Source organism: Carassius auratus, chromosome 22 (genome assembly GCF_003368295.1).
Source record: "Carassius auratus strain Wakin chromosome 22, ASM336829v1, whole genome shotgun sequence".
NCBI classification, from domain to species: domain Eukaryota; kingdom Metazoa; phylum Chordata; class Actinopteri; order Cypriniformes; family Cyprinidae; genus Carassius; species Carassius auratus.
In genome coordinates this window covers 3652860-3677152 of record NC_039264.1, presented here as the reverse complement: position 1 = coordinate 3677152, position 24293 = coordinate 3652860, and the positions used below count along the sequence as shown (strand labels likewise).

At 36.2% G+C, this 24293-nt stretch overlaps 1 protein-coding gene across 1 annotated transcript; it reads right to left on the bottom strand.

The window, feature by feature from the left end:
- Window positions 1-1640: 1640 nt before the first annotated feature.
- LOC113039408 (calcium homeostasis endoplasmic reticulum protein-like) lies at window positions 1641-22698 on the bottom strand. Its single transcript, XM_026197306.1, has 24 exons — window positions 22290-22698; window positions 19338-19465; window positions 17403-17540; window positions 17160-17311; window positions 15630-15741; window positions 15445-15534; window positions 15216-15360; window positions 14247-14320; window positions 12081-12396; window positions 9179-9492; window positions 8959-9092; window positions 8766-8855; window positions 5889-6236; window positions 5593-5706; window positions 5284-5397; window positions 5012-5110; window positions 4717-4830; window positions 4435-4539; window positions 4136-4246; window positions 3644-3754; window positions 3179-3273; window positions 2916-3101; window positions 2676-2729; window positions 1641-2272 (listed from the first exon to the last, which is right to left on the bottom strand). Exons 1-23 carry the CDS (start codon window positions 22669-22671, stop codon window positions 2692-2694), a joined length of 3510 nt encoding a protein of 1169 aa, XP_026053091.1. The 5' UTR covers window positions 22672-22698; the 3' UTR covers window positions 1641-2272; window positions 2676-2691.
- Between the last annotated feature and the right edge of the window lie 1595 nt (window positions 22699-24293).

The following is a 24293-nucleotide window of genomic DNA, read 5'->3' as shown; positions in this document are numbered from 1 at the left end:
AAGAGGTTTATATTTTATTTTAGCTTTATTTGACAAGGACAGTGACCATCAATAATTAAGAAATAAAATTATTTTGCTTCTGCAGTCCCTGCACTGATTATGTCACCCAAAAAATATAAAGAATTAATCAATACATTTTATTTACATACTCTAAAATACACATACCATTCACACGATACCTTAAAAAAAAAAAAAAAACCATCTGCTTAAAAGTTATACAGAACCAACAAATCAATATCAGCTCACTCATACAATCCAACTTTCAAACAAAATGACAAACAATGAATCAGTAAGGTCATAATACAAACAAAGATAATGTAAGCATACAGACAAGTAGCCCTAATCATTTAGTCAGACCGAAACCATACAACCTCATATACATAACATAAAATCTCATACCAGCAGAGCAGAAATGACAAGACAGCAGCAGAGTTTAGTTCATAAAACTAATGTTGACAATGCTGACTCTCAGTTAACCACTTCAAGTAAAACGTAAAGGAAACATACGCATTGAAATTTGTAATGCAAGTTGGGATGGAGTTCCACTCTCAAGTAGCCCTAACTGAAAACACTTTTTGACTAAAGCACTTTTTCTAAAAGGGACTATGCCATCACCTCTTTTTACAATTCTTGTTAATCTGTAACCAGACGGTGATAGGTTTACAAACTGGTTCAATACAGGAGGAGCCAGTCCATGTGTGATTTCATACAGAAGACAAATTACAAATTTCCCAACATAAAATATTGTATTTTTTATTGTAAAATATAGTCCAGAAGAGAAAATAGTTGAATTTATAAAATGACCTTGTTCAAAAGTTTACATACACTTCACTCGTAATGTGTTTTTACCTGAATGATCAACAGATGTTTTTTTTTTTTTTTTGTGTAGTGATAGTTTATCATGAGTCCCTTGTTTGTTCTGAACAGTTAAAACTGTCTGCTGTTCTTCAGAAAAATCCCTCAGGTCCCACACATTATTAGTTTTTCCAGCATTTTTGTGTATTTTAACCCTTTCCAGTAGTAACTGTATGATTTTGAGATCTATCTTTTAACAGTGAGGACAACGAAGGGACCCACATGAAACTATTACAGAAGGTTCAAATGCTCATTGATGCTCCAGAAGAAAAAAAAAACATGAATTAAGAGCCGGGGGTGAAAAAAAAAAATCCCAAAATGGAGACAATGACCGTATTTTATCACAAACAACATTTTCCAGTTGTCACTCAGAGTCTTCCTTAAGGTCTAGCTCATCTAATGCAACGGCAACACAAGGACCCAGTTCTGACTGTCACTTGAAGGAGGTTGCAATACAGACTCAGGCAGATGGATTAATTTACACATAGTCTTCTAGTAGGTTTACATAATCTGATATTTCAGGCCAGCCAGACTATTTTGTGTGGGGTGTACCTCAGGGTTATAGTTTAGGACCAAAACTTTGTTCTTGTTCTCAGAGAAATGTTTTTGGGTTAACCTCACAAAACCTGTCAAGAACATGTCTAGATCATATTTCTCATTCGATTTCTTTGGGGTGTACCTCAGGGTTATGGTTTAGGACCACTTTCGTTCTTGTTTTGCAAAAAATGTATTTGGGACAAGAACAAATCCAAGTCATATATCATATTAAAATCAAAATGTTATTAGTTTGTTTTTTTAACTATTTTCATGACATTTAAGCACATTTTGCTACAAACTCCCATTACCGCAATGCAAAAAACCTGGGAAGACCTGGACACATTTTTGTGAGATGCACCGATTTAAGCTGTCAATTGATTCAGGCATGGCTGCCGTTGGTCCATCACTGGGCATGACGTACGTGGACCCCACCCCAAAAGCAACCACAACCATCAAGAGTGAGTACACAATATGAACTACACGCTTTACGTCTGAATAACCCTGAACACATTAATATTTCTTCCATGTTAATGTTATGATCGCATAGCCCTACCATTTCTGCACTCAACAACATGTCGCGGCAGCAGTTAGATCTCACTAGAGTATTCATTGACTCCACCAGACGTCATTACATGTCAGTGATTGAGTCACTAGGACACGCTGATTATAAATACACCACACTAGAGGATACTAAAGAGGTAAGAATTCGACAGGGAACGAAAATGAGGCTGTGAGGGTTAGACGTTCAATGATTGTTGTTTATATATCAAAATGTTTTTAGATTTCTTCAATATCTTTAGTGTTTATAAGCAGGACTTTTTTTTCCTTCTAGTTTATTAGTGCTCACAGGCGACCCAAGACCCACGCTATAGAGGAAGTTCTAGAGGAAATGAGAGACTATCATTAGTTGAATGAACAGATGATCAACATTTTGGATACATAGTCTACAAATCATAAACGGACAAAATCTTTCAAATCATTGTTGATGGAATAAGGTGCCTAAATAAACCAGCATTTTTCAGTATTTGTTGTATTTCACTTCAATCATTCATAAATGAAAGTTTGTATAAACACGGTGCCCTTTTCAAAGCATCTTTATTTTGCTTGTACAGTCTCTGGGATAAATCAAAGGAAACATTTGCAATGACGTTGACACCTCTGTAAGTTACAATATGATGCTTGGATGAATTTTTCCACTTTCAATAAAACTAAACAAGGGCAATATAAAATGTCCAACCAAATGTGAAAAACAGCTTTATGACATCTACAGGAAAAATACAGACCACGTGTGATGGGTGATCACTCTGTGCTGGAGGGATCCTGTGGGTCTCTGCTTACTGAGGATTAAAAAGAAAAAAACAAAACAATTTATACTTGGTCATAATTAATACAGAGTTTAATTATTAGGGTTAATAGTTTGAATAAACCCGTAACCCTAATTATTAGCATCAATATTAGTGATGATTGACTGGGCAAACAGGCTTCTGCTAACATTAGGATCTCCATTTTACAAAGACAAAGACCTTTTTCTCGTGCTTTCATCTTTGTGGCAAAATCGTTGCTTTTGTTTTTCCTGAAGTTCATGTACGGGTCATCCAAAGAGACTCCCACTCCTTTATACTGGTCCCACTTGTCCCGGATGTCTCCTCCTTTGATGGGGTCTTGAATGCCCTGTTCTTTAGCACCAAGACCTCCTGATCCGCTCCAGCCTGCAGGATGAACAGGTGAAGAGTTAGTGCTGCATCAACAGAAAGAGTGGTTCATGCAGTGTTCATTGATCACTTACCCATCTTCATGAGCATCTGATAGCCCTTGTTTTCTTCGCCCAACCTGAGGTCGGCTGGTAACGTAGCAGGGCCTGAACCCAAACCAGATGTGGAGCTGCAGAGAGACCATATATCATGTAAATCATTATTTTATTTATTGTATCAGTTTATTTACATTTATTAGGTGAATTAATCATTATCAGGCAAAATCTGCATTCATTTTTATGCATTTCTTAAATTTTTTTATAAATGTTATTTTTATGTCAGAGAATTTCACAAAATAAAAAAAGTCACACTCTTTAAAAAAAAATTTTTAAATAATCAAAATTATAAAACACAATAAAACTAAATAATCTATAAAATATTAAAATATCAAAACAAACATAAAATAAAAAAACTGGTGCAGACAGGATCACACGCACACAAAAAAAAAATCTGCTTTTCAAATGCGAACTGGATTTGGGTAACAAAGCAGATCATCTTACGGTGGCGTTGGACTGCGTGATTTTACAGTGTGAACATGCTTGTCTGGAGATCGTGACTTAGAGCGAGATCTGGTGCGACTTTGGGACCCGGATCTGGACTGACTCCTGCTTCTCCGGGAGAAAGTCAAAAATTAGTGATTTTTTTTTTATTTTTTATAAAAACAGTGCAACAAATAAAATACATGATCAAATCATAAAATATCAAATAAACGTAACAAAAAAAACTGATGCAGACAGGGTCACAAAAAAAATGTTCAAATGCGAACTGGATTTGGATAAAAGCAGAATATCTTACGGTGGCACTGGACTGCATGATTTTGCAACGTCAAGATGCTTGTCTGGAGATCGTGATCTGGAGTGACTACGGGTCGTGGATCTGGAATGATTCCTGCTTCCCCAGGAGAAAGTCAAAAATGTGCGAAACAATTATAAAAACACAATTATACAAATAAAATAAACAAAAAAATATATAACAAAAGCAGATCATCTTACAGTGCCGTTGGACTGCAAGATTTTGCAGTGTCAAGATGCTTGTCTGGAGATTGTGACTTGGAGCCAGATCTGGAGCGACTTCGGGACCCAGATCTGGAATGACTCCTACTTCTCCAGGAGGTGGTCAAAAATATGTAAGAAAAAAAAAGAGAATAAATAAATAAAAACACATTAAAACTGATAGAATAAGCTATGATATAAACAAATGTAACAAAAAAAACTGATACACACAGGTTTACAAAAAAAAAGTGCTTTTCAAATGCGAACAGGTTTTGGGTAACAAAAGCAGATCGTCTTACGGTGGTGTTGGACTGCAAGATTTTGCAGTGTCAAGATGCTTGTCTGGAGATTGTGATCTGGAGCAGGAGCGACTTTGGGACCCGGATCTGGAGTCACCCCTGTTTCTCCAGGAGAAAGTAAAAAAAGAAAAATTTTATTTTAAAAATACAATTTACACTAATAAAATATGCAATCAAATAATAAAATCAAAATAAATAAAAACTGATGCAAACAGGATAACAAAACAAAAAAATTCATTTTCAAATGGGAACTAAATTTGTAACAACAGTAGATCGTCTTACGGTGGTGTTGGACTGCGTGATTTTGCAGCTTCAAGATGCTTGTTTGGAGATTGTGACTCTGAACGAGATCTGGATTGGGATCGATTTCGTGACCCGGATCTGGAGTGACTCCTGCTTCTCCTAAGAAAGTAAAAAATGTATTAAAAAAAATAGTAATAGAGAATAAATAAATAAAAACACAGTAAAACAAATAAAATAAGCTATTAAATAAACAATGTAACGAAAACAACAAAATTACAAAAAAAAGGGCTTTTCAAATGAGAACTGAATTTGTAACAAAAGCAGATTGTCTTACGGTGGCGCTGGACTGCGTGATTTTTCAACATCAAGATGCTTGTCTGGAGATTGTGATCTGGAGCGACTTCGGGATCTGGATCGAGAGTGACTCCTGCTTCTCCGGATGAAGTCAAAAATGTGTAATTTTTTTAAATAAAAATACAATTTAAACAAATAAAATATACGATCAAATAATAAAATATCCCAAAAAAATTATGCAAACAGGATAACAATACAAAAAAGGGCTTTTCAAATGTGAACTGAATTTGTAACAAAAGCAGATCGTCTTACGGTGGCACTGGACTGCTAGATTTTACAACGTCAAGATCCTTGTCTGGAGATCTTGATCTGGCGCGATGTCTGTAACGGGAGCGACTTCGGGACCCGGATCTGGAGTGACTCCTGCTGCTCCAAGAGAAAGTCAAAAATGTGTAAAAAAAAATAGTAAGAGAATGAATAAAATAAAAAAATACAGTGAAACAAATTAAATAAGCTATCAATTAAAAAAATTAACAAAAAAAAAACTGATGCAGCCAGGATAACAAAAAAAAGTGCTTTTCAAATGCAAACTGAATTTGTAACAAAAGCAGATTGTCTTACGGTGGCGCTGGACTGCGTGATTTTGCAACGTCAAGATGCTTGTCTGGAGATCGTGATCTGGCACGATGTCTGTAGCGGGAGCGACCTCGGGACCCGGATCTGGAGTGACTCCTGCTGCTCCGGGAAAAAGTAAAACATTTGTAATTTTTTTTAATTAAAATACAATTTAAACAAATCAAAAATACTATCAATTAATAAAAAATTTTTTTTTTAAACGCCACAAACAGGATAACAAAACAACAAAAAAATGCTTTTCAAATGTGAACTGAATTTGTAACAAAAGCAGATCATCTTACGGTGGCGCTGGACTGCGAGATTTTGCAGCGTGGCGACGCTTATCTGGTGATCGTGATCTGGCACGATGTCTGGAGCGGGATCGACTTCGGGACCCGGATCTGGAGCGACTCCTGCTCCTCCGGGACAAAGTAAAAAATGTGTTCAACAACAATGTCAAAGCAGATATATTTTTGGGATGCTTAGAGCGAGATCTGGAGTAGGAGCGAGAACGAGAGTGAGATCTGGAGTAGGAGCGAGAGCGGGATCTGGATCGGGATCTGGACCGAGAGTATTTGGAAGATCTGGAGCTAGAACTTGAGATAGATCGCCCTCGGCTGCATGACCGGCTGCCCGAAGGACTCCGTGTGCTGCAAAAAAAAAATTAATTACATGAAATATTACTGAGGAAAGAATGGGAATTACTTTTTTTTTTTTTTGGTTGCATCTAAATTCAGATGTTATTTTTGAATTAAAAGTTTAATAAATAGTATTTATTAATATTTATAATATCTTTATAATATCTTTATATTTTCAGTTTTCATTTGAATTTTAGTTTAAAGTTTTACCAATGTTGGGTTTTGTATTTAAATATATTAAGAAATATATTAAGAAATATATTAGATTTTATTTTTCTTCATCATTCATTTAAATTTTAGTTTTCATTATTTTTTTAAATTTTTATTAGTTTGTATATTTATATACAGTTTTTATTTCAGATTTCAGCTAAGTATACTATTATGGCATTTATTTGTATTTAAAAAAATAATTCTAGATTTTAAATTTAATGTTAAAATTGTAGCCGTTATGTTCTGTAGGTTTTTTTTTTAGCATATACTGTATTTATGTCCATTTTAGTTGTAATGATTTCAGCTTTCATTTTAATTTTAGTTTTAAGTTATGTCTAAATTATGTTGTGTTTTGTTGTTTTTATATTTATATTTAACATGTTTTTTTATTTATTAATATTTTGAATTAGGTTTGATTTTCTGCTTTCATTTAAATTTTTGTTTTCACAAAATTAGCTGAATTGTCTTTAAAATTATTTAGGTTTTGTATTTATATCTATTTTATTCATTTTATTTCAGTTTTAGCAATTTTTGCACACTATTAAAGTAATTTAGCTTTTATTTTAGTTTCAGAAATTCTGTTGTGTTTTTGTTTTTATTAGTTTTTTTTATATTAAGCTTTAATTTCAGTTTTAGTCTTAGTAATTTTAGCACTTCAACTTATTTTCAACAGTTTCCCTTCCTTTCATTGCAAAAACACTTGAACGAGCTGTGATCAACCAAGTCTCTGCATTTCTCACACAGAACCACCTTGAAAGCAACCAATCTGGCTTCAGAAGTGGACATTCAACTGAGACTGCCTTGCTCTCAGTTGTTGAAGCTCTAAGACTGGCAAGAGCGGAATCCAAATCTTCAGTACTTATCTTGCTTGATCTGTCCGCTGCTTTTGACACGGTTAACCACATGATCTTCCTATCAACCCTACTGGCAAAAGGCATCTCAGGAACCACACATCAATGGTTTGAGTCTTACCTATCAGATAGGTCCTTCAAAGCATCTTGGAGAGGTGAGGTGTCCCAAGTCACAACATCTAACTACTGGGGTACCTCAGGGCTCAGTTCTTGGACCACTTCTCTTCTCTGTCTACATGGCATCATTAGGTTCTGTCATTCATATACATGGCTTTTTCATACCACTGCTATGCTGATGACACTCAACTCTACATCTCATTCCATCCTGATCATCCGACGGTAGCTGCTCGCATCTCAGCCTGTCTAACAGACATTTCTTGCTGGATGATGGACCATCACCTTCAACTCAACCTTGCCAAGACAGAACTGCTTGTGGTTTCAACAAAACCATCGTTTCATCACAGTTTCACTATCAAGTTAGGCACATCAACCATAACTCCTTCAAAAACAGCTAGAAGCCTTGGAGTTATGATTGATGATCAGCTGACATTCTCAGACCACATTGCTAAAACTGTCCCATCCTGCAGATTTGCTTCTTTCAACATCAAGAAGATTAAGCCCTTTCTTTCGGAACATGCTGCACAACTCCTTGTTCAAGCTCTTGTTCTGTCCTGGCTGGACTATTGCAGTGCTCTCTTGGCAGCCCGTTCTATAAAACCTTTACAATAAATCCAGAATGCAGCAGCAAGATTCATTTTTAATGAGCCAAAAAGAATACACATCACACATCTGTTTATCAATTTGCACTGGCTTCCAATAGCTGCTCGTATAAAATTCAAGCCATTGATGTTTGCCTACAAAACCACCACTGGCTCTGCACCCCATTTACCTAAATTTGTTACTTCAGACTTAGGAGCCCTCTAGAAGCTTGCATTCTGTAAGTGAACGCAGCTTGATTGTGCCATCCCAAAGAAGCACAAAGTTACTTTTATGGACTTTTAAATTAAATGTTCCCTCCTGGTGGAATGACCTTCTCAACTCAATCCGAGCAGCTGAGTCCTTAGCCATCTTCAAGAATTGACGTAAAACCCATCTCTTCCATCTTTGACCCTCTACTTTTAGCACTCTCTACTCTAAAAAAAACAATCTAACTACCTTTATAATATTTTTTTTGTATTCTATTTTCATTTATTATACATTTATATATAAAAAAAGACCTCTAACACTAGCTTGCTCTATTCTTTTTCTATTCTATCGGTTTTCTTTTTATTTATTATATTATTTAAAAGCCCTTGCTACGTGTACGGTGTTTAAACTAACTGAGACTGGTTATACCACTTGTATATCATTGCTCTCTTGCGGTTTTTGATTGCTTCCATTGTCCTTATTTGTAAGTCGCTCTGGATAAAAGCATTTGCTAAATGACTAAATGTAAATGTTAATGTAAATACAATATTAGAACAGATCATTTCTTCCACACCTGTTGCGTTTGTCCCGTTCCTTTTTTTTCCGCCTCGCTCGCATTTTGGCCCGGAAGAATTCATACAGACCATTCTGTTCCCAACCCTCACTGGAAAAATTATCAATTTCATATCATTGCAAATTAAATATTGAATAAATACAGTGAAACAATCAAAAAACAACAACTCAAGACCAGTCACATTGGTGTTCACCTGTTTCTTGGTCTGTCGTGAGATGGTGGGATGTAAAACGCCTCCACCGCAGCCAGCACACGGTCACTGGGAGGCTTTACGGGCAGCAGACGGAGGTCTTTGGGGTCCAGAGGCTTAAAATCATAATCTTCAAGCTATTGGTAAGACAAAGTTTAATGTTACATTTGAGACTGTCAAAAACAAGCATCTACTTCCCAGCTGACATCGAATGTAAAATAACCTTCACAAGTGGCACCATAAGTCCTGCAGGAAGGTCGTAGTAAGGCTCATCGGGCACCAGGCTGGGGTCATCCTGATTTACGTGAGAAGGGCTCTGACGATGTTTGTGTGACCGCTCATGTGACCGCTCGTGTGACCGCTTTTGTGACCGCTTGTGTGACCGCTTGTGTGACCGCTTGCGTGACGCCTGACCATTATAGCCATGAGGAGGCGACCCGGAATCAGGATGCTGATGTCCACCATACAGAGGAGAATCAGATATCCCAGGAGAAGGAGTCCTCTGGTTTGAGTGGTGATGAGGCGGCGAACTGATCTCTGGTGAAAAGAACAATATATAATATATATTACTGTATTTTCCATACTATAAGTCGCACTTTTTTCATAGTTTGGCTGGTCCTGCGACTATATTATAGTCAGGTGCGACTTATTTATCAAAACCGAGAGAAAGAAACTAAGAGAAAACATTACCGTCTACAGCCGTGAGAGGGCGCTCTATGCTGCTCACTGCTCCTGTAGTCTCCACTGAAATCATAGAGCTCCCTCTCGCGGCTGGAGACGGTAATGTTTTCTCTTGGTGCTTGGTTCTAAATAAATGCGACTTATAGTCCAGTGCAACTTATACATGTTTTTTTCCTCATATTTTTGGACTGATGCGACTTAGGTGCAACTTATATTCCGAAAAATACAGTATGTCTGACATAAAGCAAGGACTAACCTGAGAATTTAAATCCTCCTTTTGGCAATTTATTTTTCTACCGTAACATTCTATGGGTTTTTAGAATTTTTTTAAACTTTCAAAACGATCTTACACCATTTGAATGTTTTGTATAAAATAAAACATGCTCAACGAAAAATCTAAAAACTATTTGCCTAATTTAAGATGACTTTTTTAGAGCAAAACAACTTTTTATTTGTGTGTTGGTTTTCAATTTTTTTTCTAATTAATTCAAGAATTTCAAGACTACAGAACTACAATAGTTACTGTTATTAATATTCAAAACAGTATTTTATCATTTCATTCGTGAATAGTAAACCTCAGTAACGCAACATATTTCTATTACAATACCGTAAAATAAATAACTGTACTGTAAAATAAAAATGAGCAAAAAATTTGATCTCAACTGAAGTATTAAAGGGTTAGTTCGCCCAAAAATGAAAATTATGTCATTAATAACTCACCCTTATGCTGTTCCAAACATGTAAGGCCTCCTTTTATCTTCAGAACACGGTTTAAGATATTTTAGATTTAGTCCGAGAGCTCTCAGTCCCTCCATTGAAGCTGTGTGTACGGTCTACTGTCCATGTCCAGAAAGGTAAGAAAAACATCATCAAAGTAGTCCATGTGACATCAGAGGGTCCGTTGGAATATTTTGAAGCATCGAAAATACATTTTGGTCCAAAAATAGCAAAAATTAAGATTTTATTCAGCATTGTCTTCTCTTCCGTGTCTGTTGTGAGAAAGAGTTCAAATCAAAGCAGTCTGGATATCTGGTTCACGAACGAATCATTCAGTTCACCAAATCGAACTGAATCGTTATAAACGGTTCGCATCTCTAATACGCATTAATCCACAAATGACTTAAGATGTTAACTTTTTTAATGAGGCTGACACTCCCTCTGAGTTCAAACAAACCAATATCCCGGAGTAATTCATGTACTCAAACAGTACATTGACTGAACTGCTGTGAAGAGAGAACTGAAGATGAACACCGAGCCGAGCCAGATAATGAACAAAACATTGACTCGTTCACGAGTCAAGAACCGTTTCTGTCAGACGTGTCCGATTCGTGAACCGAGGAGCTGATGACACTGCGCATGTGTGATTCAGCGTGAAGCAGACCGACACAGAGAGCGTCTGAACCGAACTGATTCTTTTGGTGATTGATTCTGAACTGATTCTGTGCTAGTGTTATGAGCGCGGGTAAACCGAAGGCTTTCAGTCATCCCCAATGACGCCATTACGTCGAGCGCAAAAGAACCTGTGAACCGTTTACTTCAACCGGTTTATTGAATCGAACTGTCTGAAAGAACTACTGGTGATCCGAACACCGATGCAACCGGTTCTTCACTCGTGAACGAGTCAGTCTATTGTTCGTTATCTGGCTCAGCTCGGTGTTCATCACAGCAGTCCAGTCAGTGTACTGTTTGAGTAAATGAATTACTCCGGGATATTGGTTTGTTTGAACTCAGAGGGAGTGTCAGCCACATTAAAAAAAGTTAACATCTTAAGTCATTTGTGGATAAATGCGTATTAGAGATGCGAACCGTTTAAAACGATTCAGTTCGATTTGGTGAACTGAATGATTCATTCGCGAACCGGATATCCAGACTGCTTTGATTTGAACTCTCTCTCACACAGACACGGAAGAGAAGACAATGCTGAATAAAGTCGTCATTTTTGCTATTTTTGGACCAAAATGTATTTTCGATGCTTCAAAAAATTCTAACCGACCCTCTGATGTCACATGGACTACTTTGATGATGTTTTTCTTACCTTTCTGGACATGGACAGTATACCGTACACACAGCTTCAATGGAGGGACTGAAAACTCTCAGACTAAATCTAAAATATCTTAAACTGTGTTCCAAAGATAAAAGGAGGCCTTACATGTTTGGAACAGCATAAGGGTGAGTTATTAATGACATAATTTTCATTTTTGGGCGAACTAACCCTTTAATTAATACTTTTTTAAGAATGGCAAAATTACGCTAATAATAAAATACACCAACATTAATATTTACTGCCATCTTAATTTTTTTTCAAACATAAAAACTTGTATTTACGCAATACAGGATGGGATAACAATAATGTGTATAAATACAGGAAAAAATTTTTTTTTTTTCATGAAATCATAATTTTTGACTCAAGTAGTTTTGCCGATTAAAAAAAGCAGAGGTCTCACCTCCAGGGAAGTCTTCCTGTTGGTAGTCGAATCGATGCGGCTGATACGACGACTGTTCGAAGGGATGCCGTGGAGGAAACTCGTCCTGCATGAAGTGTCCGAAGTTGTGTGGTGGTGGTGGCTGCTGAGGAGGAGGGAAGGGCCAGTGGCCCCATGGTGATGCTTGATCCGGCTGGCTACTCCAAGGTGGTTGGTTGAACTGACCGCTCCAGGGGCCTGTGGAGCCCCCGTCCCAAGGGCTGCTCCAGTTCCACATGCCCCCATTGCTGTTCCAGGGGGGCCAGGGGGGCGGGGCTTGATACGGGTCGAAAGGCGGCTGGAGGCAGAAACATATATTAGCATCAGTGCTGGATTGAATTATAATAATAAAAATAAACCTTTAAGAAGGTCAAAGACAAATATTTTTATCTGAAAACAATGCAAAAAAAATTACACTGCAATAGGTGTCTATTTGATTTTTATTTGGAAAATAAACTCTAATCCATTACTAATTTAAAATAAAGTATGAAAATAGTAATTAGTAATCTATTGCATTACTTTTCTGATTACATTTAGATAGGGCTGGGCAATAAACCGATAACGATAATTATCACACAATATAAATTCTCTCGATAAACGATAACAAGAGTTCGATAAATGTTTGGAATATAAATTTCCTCAAACCATAAGAAGAGTTCGATAAATGTTCAATATAATGTTTATGAGGCAAAGGTGAAATGACAAAGCGCTAGTCGTTCGTGAGCGCATAACTGGGATTGTTTATCTGCTAGGTTCAGAGTGCGGCGTGAGATTCAATAGAACCGATGCGTTCACTTACGTGAACAATAAACAGTGCTGTGAGATCCAGTGTAAAGCACTTGAATCTAGAGAGGAACACAAATAACTTTTTAAAGCCAGGTGAAACAGTGCTGATAAAAAAAAAAACGAAAATGCGCAACAAGTCAGAAGACTTTTTGATCTACTAACTGCACAATGTATTATGCCAGAAATGTGGGTTTTCGCATTAAATTTTATTCTATTATTAATGTAGACGTATTAAATGTATTGAAGGAGGTTTAAGCTGTACTAAGTTATAGTTTGTGATTAAGCTAAGATATAGTGTTTATACTTAATGTATTTAGTCTAGTGTTTTTCATACACATAAAAGCCATATTACATTTTTACCATGGTATTAACGTGATATATTTGTGGTTTTAACTGTGATTATCATAATCTAAATGTACACGATTATGGAAGAACAATGGTTAAAAAACAGCTCAAACAGTCAGAATAATGAAATTTTACCATATAAAAATGAGATTGCTACAATTTTTAAAGATATTACTGATTTTGATATTGAACATTAATCTGCATCTGAACTTAAGCTACTATCAAATGTGTATTTCTAAAAGACAACTTTTTTATATTATTAATATTATCAGGCAACACAAACCTATTTCTTGATTTTAAACAATATCACTCATTAGAACATGCAGAACTTAATTAAAAAAAAAATTCTATAAGATATTTATTTTGTTATCCAAAAATGACTGGAAAAGTGTAGAGAATTAAAAAGTGTTTGTTCTGACCATAAATTACAGTGTAAACCTACAATTAACCGTCTGGTTTTTACCACTTCCACATTGGAGCAAAAATCTGCCTTTAAACTTAAAAGAAATAAAAATGTGAAATTTATCGACTGATATGAAAAAAAAAAATACCGTGATCAATTTTTGCCCAATTCACCCAGCCCTTACTTTGACTTCTGATCTTATTTGTTCATCAAATTGTTTTGAATATGATAACCTTTTGTATTAAACATTACAGTGGGTTGGTGAAAAAACAACAGAGGGTTTAAAAGCTGTTGAAGTTAAATTGTAAAAACTGTAAATATAACTATTTCAAAATAATACAAATATCTCTAATATGAAAAGTGGATAATCTTTTAGAATGAAACATTTAAAAGACAGAAAAAAATCAATTACGAACAATTTACTGACATTAACAAGTAAAATGTATGCAATAACTGACAGTAATCCAATTATGAGCATTTTAAAACAAAGTATATTTTGATTTACAAATACTTCATATTTGGAATGTGAGTATGTAATCCAGATTTCATGTAATCAGTTACAGAGCTAGTATTAATATAAGTACTGTAAGATATTCAAGTGTTTTTCCACTCACAGGTTGTTGCGGGTTCCACGCCAGCATGTTGTGCAACGGATTGAACCAAACGGGCAATGGAGGATTTGGATCTCCTGGAGAAAATTAATAAATTAAATACACCTAATGCAAATGTAAATTTTGGATCGCATAACTCAAAAAAAAAATACGCTCAATGATTCAGTAATTTGATTATATTGCAAAACTTCAATGGAATTTTTTTGCAGAAAAACAAGCAATAACAGGAGTTAATGGAAATGCTGTCATTTCACAATACTTTTAATCAACATTTATAAAATATTGCAAAGGTTTTGCGCAAATCTGTAATGGAAATGCACCTATTGTGTTTAAGTGTTTTGTCTATTTATGTGAAGCACCTCTGCAGTCATAACACATCACCTCATAAAGACTAATAAAGCTCTAAACTTGGGAATGATATCAAGACAGAAAATGATCAAAAGAAAGATGTTTGGAAATGATGTCACAAGACCAAACTCATAAAATAATCATCACAACAAACTAGAGAATAAAAACACATTATGTAAAAAATGCAATATGGTGTTGGAAAGATGTTCTTTTTAAAAGGATTCTTTTCTGCTCATCAAACCGACCAAAATTAAAGTCAAAACAGTAAAATTTTGAAATATTATTACATTTTTAAAAATACAGTTTTGTAGGTTATGCGTATTTGGAATGCTGTCCGAAAATAGAAATCTGAAATCGAAATCTCTTGTAACATTATAAATGGATTTTACTGTCACTTTCAATCAATTCGATGCATCCTCGCTGAATAAAAACATTAAACTTCCTACCCCAAACATGTCAAATGTTTTTACAAGGCTGACCTAACACTTACTTAAGATAGTTAAAAAATGAAGACAAAAAATATATAATTACATTATAATATTTAAAAAATATATATAATAAAATTATAGATGTAATAGATTATTAAAACATATTGTAAAAAAAAATATTAAAATTATTTTTTACCAAGCTGAGAAGTCACCGCTGCTGTCTGCTGCTGCTTCAGATTGTTCACGAACTCCTCGTGCTGCGTCTTCAGAGCCTGGATCTGCTGCTGGAAGGCCATCTGGATGGGCTGCACCACCGGAGCATACTCCGTGATGAGCGACGCCTGGACCAGACACATAAGAGACATCATGAGGAACACATCCTCCAGAGTTAAACAGAAAATAAACACTGACAGCACGAGCTGCACCTGATACTGTCTCAGACCCAGAGCCGGACTCTGAAGCTGCTGAATCGTGATGTTGTCAAAGTAACCGTTCTTCTCCCAGAGCACCAGCAGCTGAAAACATGAAGAGCAACCACTCGTTTTCTGCTACAAGTCAAATTGGCACCATAAAGAAAATGCAAAAAGGGAAGAAATGGGAATGATCTTACGCGGGTGATATTCTGCCGCTTTTCTTCCTCTACTTCCAGGAAGCTGGTGCAGTAAATGGGAACCACGACCTTCTGAAGAGCCGCCAACAGATCCTTCTGATTATTCCTCTGACTATGGAGAAAAATTAAGGGTTTGCTCAATACAGCTTTATACAGAAACTGCTAAATTAAATTCCAGGACTTTCAAAGACTTTAAGAGCTACATTTTTGGTCTCACTTGTTAAACAATATCGTTATTATCTTTAAAATGATGTATGTTAAATTAAACTAATAAAACTAAATGGTACAAATAAAGCACAGCACAAAATCATGCAACGACTGTGGCAACTTTAACATTTGAAAAGATATTATGACAAAGTTATCGCTTTCTTTATTCAAACTGATCTATTTTTCATGAACATATGATTGGGGTGGAGTAACCCTTTAAGCATATTGTGTATCATAACAAATATGTTTAAATCCATGTAATTGTAATATTTGGCCACATGCAAACTCGGAGGAGTGTTTGAGCTTTTATTTTGATATCGCGATGTACAACAAATCACATATTTAGAAATATTGATCTATTCTCCTGTGTTGGCATTAGGGCTGCACAATATTGGGGAAAAAATGACATTGCGCTAATGTTTTGTTCTTAGATATATATTGCGATATGAAATCTAATTAAATTTTTTCTTACAAACAAAAATGGGTTGAGCACACTTACATTCTCATTTTAAATGATTTAAACATCGACACCATTGTGTCAATTGATTAATATTGATTCTTACTCGCGCACTCTCTGTCGCGCTCTCTCTCTCTCTCTCTCTCTGTCTCCCTCTCTCTCTCTCTCTCTTACTCGCGCACTCTCTTTCGCGCGCGCTCTCTCTCTCTCTCTCTCTCGCACGCTCTCTTTCGCGCTCTCTCTCTCTCTCTCTCTCTCTCGCGCGCGCTCTCTCTCTGCCCGGTTAAACTGACAGGACTTAAAAACACATGCAAATGATAAACTTTCACTCTATGATGGTTAAGCTGTGCAATTAATCCGCGAATCACATTCGTCAAGGCCTGGGGAGCAGCTGGCCCGTACAGTTAATGAATAACGGATCAACTACGACAGCCTACACCGCACATCCTGCGATGTGACTATTGTGGATTCGTACATCGCGATAACGATGCTTAAACGACACATCGTGCAGCCCTAGTTGGCATAGTTTCATACATGATTTACGTAATAAATCTAGTGAGATAATGCACACTGTTTTCCCAGATGAACATTAAGAAACCCAAATTCACAGCAGAGGAACAGTTTGTGAACTAAGAAATAATATAAATAAATATCTTCTATATTATATAAATATATGTAAATACTTATATGTAAATCTAAGAAAAATTGCACATGCATAAAATACAAAAACTAATTCATAATATTAATGTTTTAATCTATCATAGAAAATAAAAATACTAAAATAACACTTCCCAAACAGCTGATTTAAGTATTCAAAATGCTTTATAATGTGACTCAACAGTTCAGATAAAATCTCCGCCTCTCACCAGTGATGCAGGACGCAATTGGTCAGATAGATGAGATGTAGGCGGAGCTCGAATTGAGCCCCGTCTGCAATGACGCGGTCTCTGAGATGCGACGCCATCAGCTCGCAGTGCGGCTGGGTTTTAGCATTACTGAGCATCCAGTCCTTTCCAGCCTGAGAACGAGAAATAACCAGATAATGACTAATCTGAGGCGTATCAGACAGAGTGGGCGTGCCGTGGGCGATCAAGTTTCCTGGCTCGTACCGCTATGACTTCTTTGGTGCAGGTGTCTATGATGGGCTGCAGCAGGTTATCAAACTCGTTCATGTCCAGCTGTGTCTCCACCTGCAGCTTCTGCATCTGCTGCTCCATCGCCAAAGAGATGGCGGCCGTCACTTGCTCCTGAAACCCCAAAACACATTTACTTAACCCTTGTGCATTGTTCAGATTCACTACCCTTTCGTAATGTTCGGGATGAAAACATCCACTCAATTAAACTGCTATAAAATTTGTGTCAGATTCATAATTTTTCTCAATTTGTTTTGCCTAAATCTGTTAATCAACCTTAGTCCTGATCAAAAATACCAAATCTTTTTTTTAAAATCCAAGATTTTAACTCTTTAATTGCCAAGTTCCTAAATGATGTCACTGATTTTGGGGGGGGGGGCACAAAATGACTTATTTTCAATATAAAAAGTAATTGTGGCTGGATTTTTTTTTACCTTTTATAACAGTCTTGGGCATGTCAAAGATTAGTAGCAACATTGGCTTTGATGCAATTTTAGTTTTTGTGCAGGTTGGGGTTTGATTGTTTAAATCTAATGCTGCACAAAAACTAACAATGCAACAAAGCCAATCTTGTTACTAATCTTTGAGATCCCCAAGACTGCAATAAAAGGTAAAAAAAAAATATCCAGTCCACAATCACGTGGATATGTAATTTTGTGTGTTTTTTTTTCCCACATCAGCGACATCATTTATGAACTTGGTAATTAAAGAGTTAAAATTTTGCATTTTTTTTAAACATTTGGTATTTTTGATCAGGACTGAAGTTGATTAATAGATTTATGCAAAAAATTTAAAAAAAAAAATATTTATCTGATACATTTTTACATCAGTTTAATTTAGTGGATGTTTTCATCCACGAACATAACGAAAGGGTAGTGAATTTGCCAGAGTGTACCGTTGAGTTTTTGAAAAATTTCAAAGCATTTTCCCAAAATATGGGTAAAAATAAGATTTGTCACCAAAAATCATTCCATTAGCTCAAACACAGAGAAAGTTGTGGCCAAATTAAGACTCAACTTTACCCCCTGCTGGACGAAAACGTCCCCAACTATGCATAAGGGTTAAAATATATCAATGTGCAATAGTATTGGATCAGTAAGACTATTTTTGGGTACGAAACTAAAGGGGTCAACGGATGCTCATTTTCATTTTCATGCTCAAGTTAAAGGTTGATGATACTTTAGGGTTTAATGAAAAGTCTATAACATACTTTGTTATGTTTCTCCTCTATGACCCGCATTTCTGAAACGCGTTGATTTTTAGAAAGCTCATCGGTCTGAAATGTGAGGTGTGCTCTGATTGGCCAGCTATCCAGTGCTTTGTGATTGGCCGAATACCTCAAGCATGTGACGGAAATAATTGGAGTGATGTTACTCCTACTGACTTTGCGTGAAGATTTAGGCGGCGTTATGCAAATCTTCCCACATCGTGATGTAGACATGTGGAGGCATGTTAGAATGAGCCGTTTTGGGGAATGAGCCATTTTGACTTTTATCAGGAAAAGAAAACAGATCTTCTTTCTGCACCAAGAGCTTGTAACACTCCATAAATCGCACATCTTATGAACACTTTCAAAACAAAAACAACAAGTGAATTTTGCATCCGATGACCCCTTTAATACTCTTATAATACTCTTAAAAAAAGTGACAGTAAAAGACATTTAAACTGATTTCTATTTTAAATAATTAGCGTTCTTTTTAAACGTTCTGTTCATCAAAGAATCCTGAAAAACAATTGTATCACAGTTTTTACAAAAATATTCAGCAGGACAACTGCCTTCGCCAGTCAGAGACGTAATAACGGTACTCAGTATCGGCGAATACCAAAAATAAAATTATCGTATCGGGCGAGTACTGGTAAAAGTGGTATCGGTGCATTCCTACTAAAAATAGGATTAAAGAGTGCACACACCTGTCCGAGGCTGAGCAGGTGTTGCTCCTGCTGCTGCAGGTTCCCCTGGCTCTGCTGGATCAGCTCCTCCACAGACGGCGTGGACGGCGGCGGGAGCATCGGCACGGGAACATCAGCGACCTCATTATCTAGCATGGGGATATGACATATTGAACTGCCTGCAAATAACTGAGGGAAAATGAAATCAGGTAAAGAAATTAAAGGAAAAACTGCTTGCTTGTGGCTTCCTTAGATTGAAAATGAAACAGTTTGAATCAAGATTTATACAGAACATTTGCATACAAAAGTAAACCAAAGTCAAATAAGCTTCACAAGTTTAGATATCACGTATGCAGCAAAAAAAAGTGCAGGGAAGTAACGTTCTCAGCTTTAAAGGAATCATTCAACCAAAAGTGAAAATTTGCCGAAAATATACTCACCAATATACGCAATATACTCTGCAGTGAATGGGTCTTCAGAATGAGAGTCCAAACAGCTGATAAAAATATCACAATAGTCCACAAGTAATCCACACCTCTCAAATCCATCAATTAATCTCTTGAGAAGCAAAAAGCTGCGTGTTGGAAACAAACCCATGTGTTTTAACTTCATACTGTTGCTTCTGGTCAAAATATGAGTCCATATTAATCCATAAATCCTCCAGTGAAAATGTCCATCTCCTGTTGTCTCTCACATCAAGAAGATCCATCCACATATCTGTTCAGAGCTGTTTGGACTGTGCAGATTTCAGAGCAATTCAGACCAGACCACTTTTTCAATTCAGACAAGACTCTCTAGAAGTAAAAAATGCATTGATGAGGGATTTGATGTTTGATGTTACTTGAGGATCTCTATCAGCTGTTTAGACTCATTTTGATGGCACCCATTCACTGCAGTGGATTCATTGCTGAGAAAGTGATGTAATTCTGTTTCTCCAAATCTGATGAAGAAACAAATATAATCGTATATATAAATTTCCTAGATTCCTTCTTCGGGGGCCTATTTTGGAGTTTCAGCGCAAGAGCGTCCTCTGGCTGATTTACTGCTGATCACAGAACCATGCTTTACTGAAATATACACATGACAATCACAGCTTCTGCCTAATCACTATTTATCACCTTTGCAATCTAATTTAGATTAATCGCGCAGCCCTACATTGAATCAATAAAAGGAGTTTAATCTTCTGTTTATTCAGCAGCCACTGTGGGGATAGCTATTTAGCGTATTAAGAAGCCAAAAGCTTCTGAAATTATTATACATCCTTCAGCAATTTTGACAGCCCTAGAACAGTCGTCTGGAAAAAGTTAAATCAGAGGATCCATTTCGCCGATATTAAAGGGTTAGTTCACCCAAAAACTGAGACCTCTCTGACCCTCCATAGACAGCAATACAACTGACATGTTCCCAGGTGCAGAAATTAGCAAGGACATCTGTAAAATAGACCATGTGATACCAGTGGTTCAGTTGTAATTTTACGAAGCTACGAGAATACTTTTGGTGTGCAAAGAAATCAATGATAACAAATCAGCGTTGTTTACGTTTAAAATTTACGATTTCATATAAATTTATCAGGCAGCCCTGATATTAGGGCTGGGCGATATATCTAACAATATGATCATGTACATTTGGGCTTTATGTTATTATGTTCTGTTGTTTAATGAAAGCTTATTGCATTAAGTATCATGTGCGTTACCATAATGGTGTTTTGTGTTTTACATGAATAACTCTGCGCCCCTTATATAAATTAATATGTGCTTCTGCTTGTGGCGAAGCAACTAATGGTGAGCTTTGATTCTTCATGTGGCTTTCTCTTTTACCACCTAATGCTGATTGTCAGTATGTTAAAGATACAAAGCAGATTTTGATAGTAGTGTGAGTTGTAGAATTTACTGGTTTCCATTCAAATTTTCTTGTTTGTAAATTACAGCTTTATACTGTGAAATTAACAGTTTTCGACCGTGAATGTGTTTACCGTTTTTCTGTATTTTTTTTATTTATTTTTTTATTCTGGCAACCACAGTTTTTTCCACATAATTTGTAATGGTTTTACTGTTTCTAATAATCATTGTATCGGGTGACTGTAATGGCGTTTGTTGGTCTACTAGTAATTGGTAACCTTCTATTCATGGCTTTTGTTAAAGCCACTAAATCCTAACCCTGATAGCACACATACATCTCAGAGACGTCTATTTGACGTCTACATTTACATCTACAAGACATATTTTTTACGGTGTCTGCTCATCTGCAGTACGTCTATAGGACGTTTCCTTTTAGATGTCAAATAGATGTCTATCAGATGTTTTTAAGATGTTTATGATTTAGAATGTATGTAAAACTGACATCTGACAGACGTCTGTCAGACTTTTGACAGCAGATGCTTTCCAGGGGTGCTTTCCCAAAAGCATAGTTGCTACCCTGTTAGCAACTTAGTTGGTTGGCAATGGGAAATTGTATTGCAACCAACAAAGTTGCTAACTTAGTTAGCAAATATGCTTTTGGGAAATGAACCCCAGATCAAGAGATCTTTAACAGACATCTTGCAGACGTACGTGTGCTATCTGGGAATGTAATATGTCCAAAAACACACCTTTTAATGGTTTTAGTGTTTAAAAGTTGATGGTTTGTGATGTTTGTAATGGAAATCATTTGAATTTCTGTGATGGTTTGTTTTGGTTAGCAGAGTCACCGTGATATTTGTGATGTTATCTGCCATTAATACAGTATGATTGCTGTAATATTGTGAAATAGTAGTGACTGTTTGTAGTTGTGGTGGGCCTAACGTTATTCGGGAGAACATCCAGGGCCGTTTAAGACACCCAGTCCATCACTGGGGATGAACAATTAATTAAAGTATTTTCATTTTTGGGTGAACTTTCCCTTTAAGCACGGTTTCAGAAAGAAACAACATCCAAATCACGTTGTTGTCATTTAAAACAAACGCCTTATTTGACAGCAATGCCTTCTGTACTGTACCAGAGTCCAATGGGAGCGATGAAGTCCCATTCGAGAACACATCCGATTCGATATAACTCAGATTGGTGAGATGTATTCCTCTCGGAGGCCTGTTTCGTCGAGCCGCCTGGTTCCTCTCGAGCACCTCCGCCGCTTTAGCTTTAATATACTTCCCTCCTTTGCTGCCACGCTTTCGCCGACGATCAGTCCCAGGCTGCTGCGAGGACAAAGTCCTTTTTTTGCTCCGAGTGACATCTGCCATTAGTGCACGAATTTGAATCAAAGTTTTGCAATCGTAAATCCAAAGAGAGTACTTTGGGTTAATAAAACATACAAATATTAGCAGGAACTGTAAAATAGACAACACCGAGTGAAGGCCAGCCAACACTATACACGGTGCCATCTTGAATTGTTTATCAATCCATGAGCGCAGAAAGCCGCCTGGGTTGCCATGTCCCAGAAAAAAATCCACCCTAAAAAAATTTAATTAATAGCCTAAACCTTTTAATTTTATCTATTTTATGTCTTTCAATTTTGCGAGGATGTTTATAATTAGTATGCATTTTTAATTTATTTCCGCTTTTTCATAGGGCTGGGCGATATGGCCTGAAATATTCTGACTTAGTCATAGTCATACTATGTCACTATTTATATCACAATTACCATTAATATGAAAGGAAATGCTCCCCACATGTTTGTTAGACCTTGAGAATGAATGTAAACTTTTTTTAAGCCACCTTTTAATTTAGGGCCTTATGAGATCTGTTTTATTTTCCCCTAAATTCTGACTTTTCCTTTTTATATGATTATACACATCATCAAAAATCATGTCTGATGAAATTGATTAATACAACTTTTTAAAACAATTTAATTTATCTTAAGAATATAAAGTAAAATATAAGATAATATAAAACAATGAATTTATAACAAAACGTTGCATTTAAAATTTTTGTAAAGGAAGATCCTGCACAAGACAAAAACATTTTGTTTGATAAAAACATAGATGAAAAATAACAATAATAGTATATGTTGTTAAATAATCCGTGGCGGAGGGAAATTTGTCCTGTGACTGCATTTTCAAAATAGCCCAATAAGAGTAGTGGAACTGTGATGCAGGGTTGCCAGGTTTTCACAACAAAACCCACCCAATTGCTACTAAAAACTAGCCCAAAACTAAGTATATTTAAATGCAAGCATTCTGAAGGGTTAAATACAATTTTATTTGATTTTTTTGGTGGGGATCTGCTGGTAAAAATGTGCATTTCAGGGGCAACTTCCCTTCATGTCTTCAATCCGCGGACATTCAAAACAACCCGTGGCAGCCCAAAAGTAGCCCAATTTTGCAGGAAAACCCTTCATGTGCACTTTATGGCTTGCGTACTCAAAGGAACACACAAAATAGGCAAATAAATAATTAAATTGGTAAATAGACTACCATTGGAAGTTAGCCGGGGGGGATATTTTCAAGCGCCGCGTAATATCATTGCGCCTGCTGCACCAATGGCAGCAAAGTTACTTGATTATTACACTGGAAGGAGAGTATAGTTCCTAGCCATATCAGCCTAGAAAATCACAACTTTTCATTTTCCGTCGGTCTTCGTATACGATGTAACTAAAGAAGGGTCGAGTTTTAAATAGGAAAAATATTTTTGATTCTATCTATCTATCTATCTGTCTGTCTGTCTGTCTGTCGCTGACAGACTTTATTGCTTTCAAAACATTCAAACTTTCAGCTTTTAAAACTCCTTTAAACGTCAAACTATTTTAGACTGAAAAACATCAAATTTAAAACGTTATAAAAAATTTTAAACTTTTCAAACTTTCTCAAACCAACTTAAAGTTTAGGATTATTATCAGATTAGTTGAAACATTTTTAACGACACGTTTGTAGGATAGAAAAGAAAAAGTAATATTCTCATTTAATTAAAAACATATTATAAATAACCTTAATATTTAATGGTATGATTGTGCATTGACCACACTTTCAACAAAACCCAATGGTTTCTAAACAAGTGTTTTTAGGCA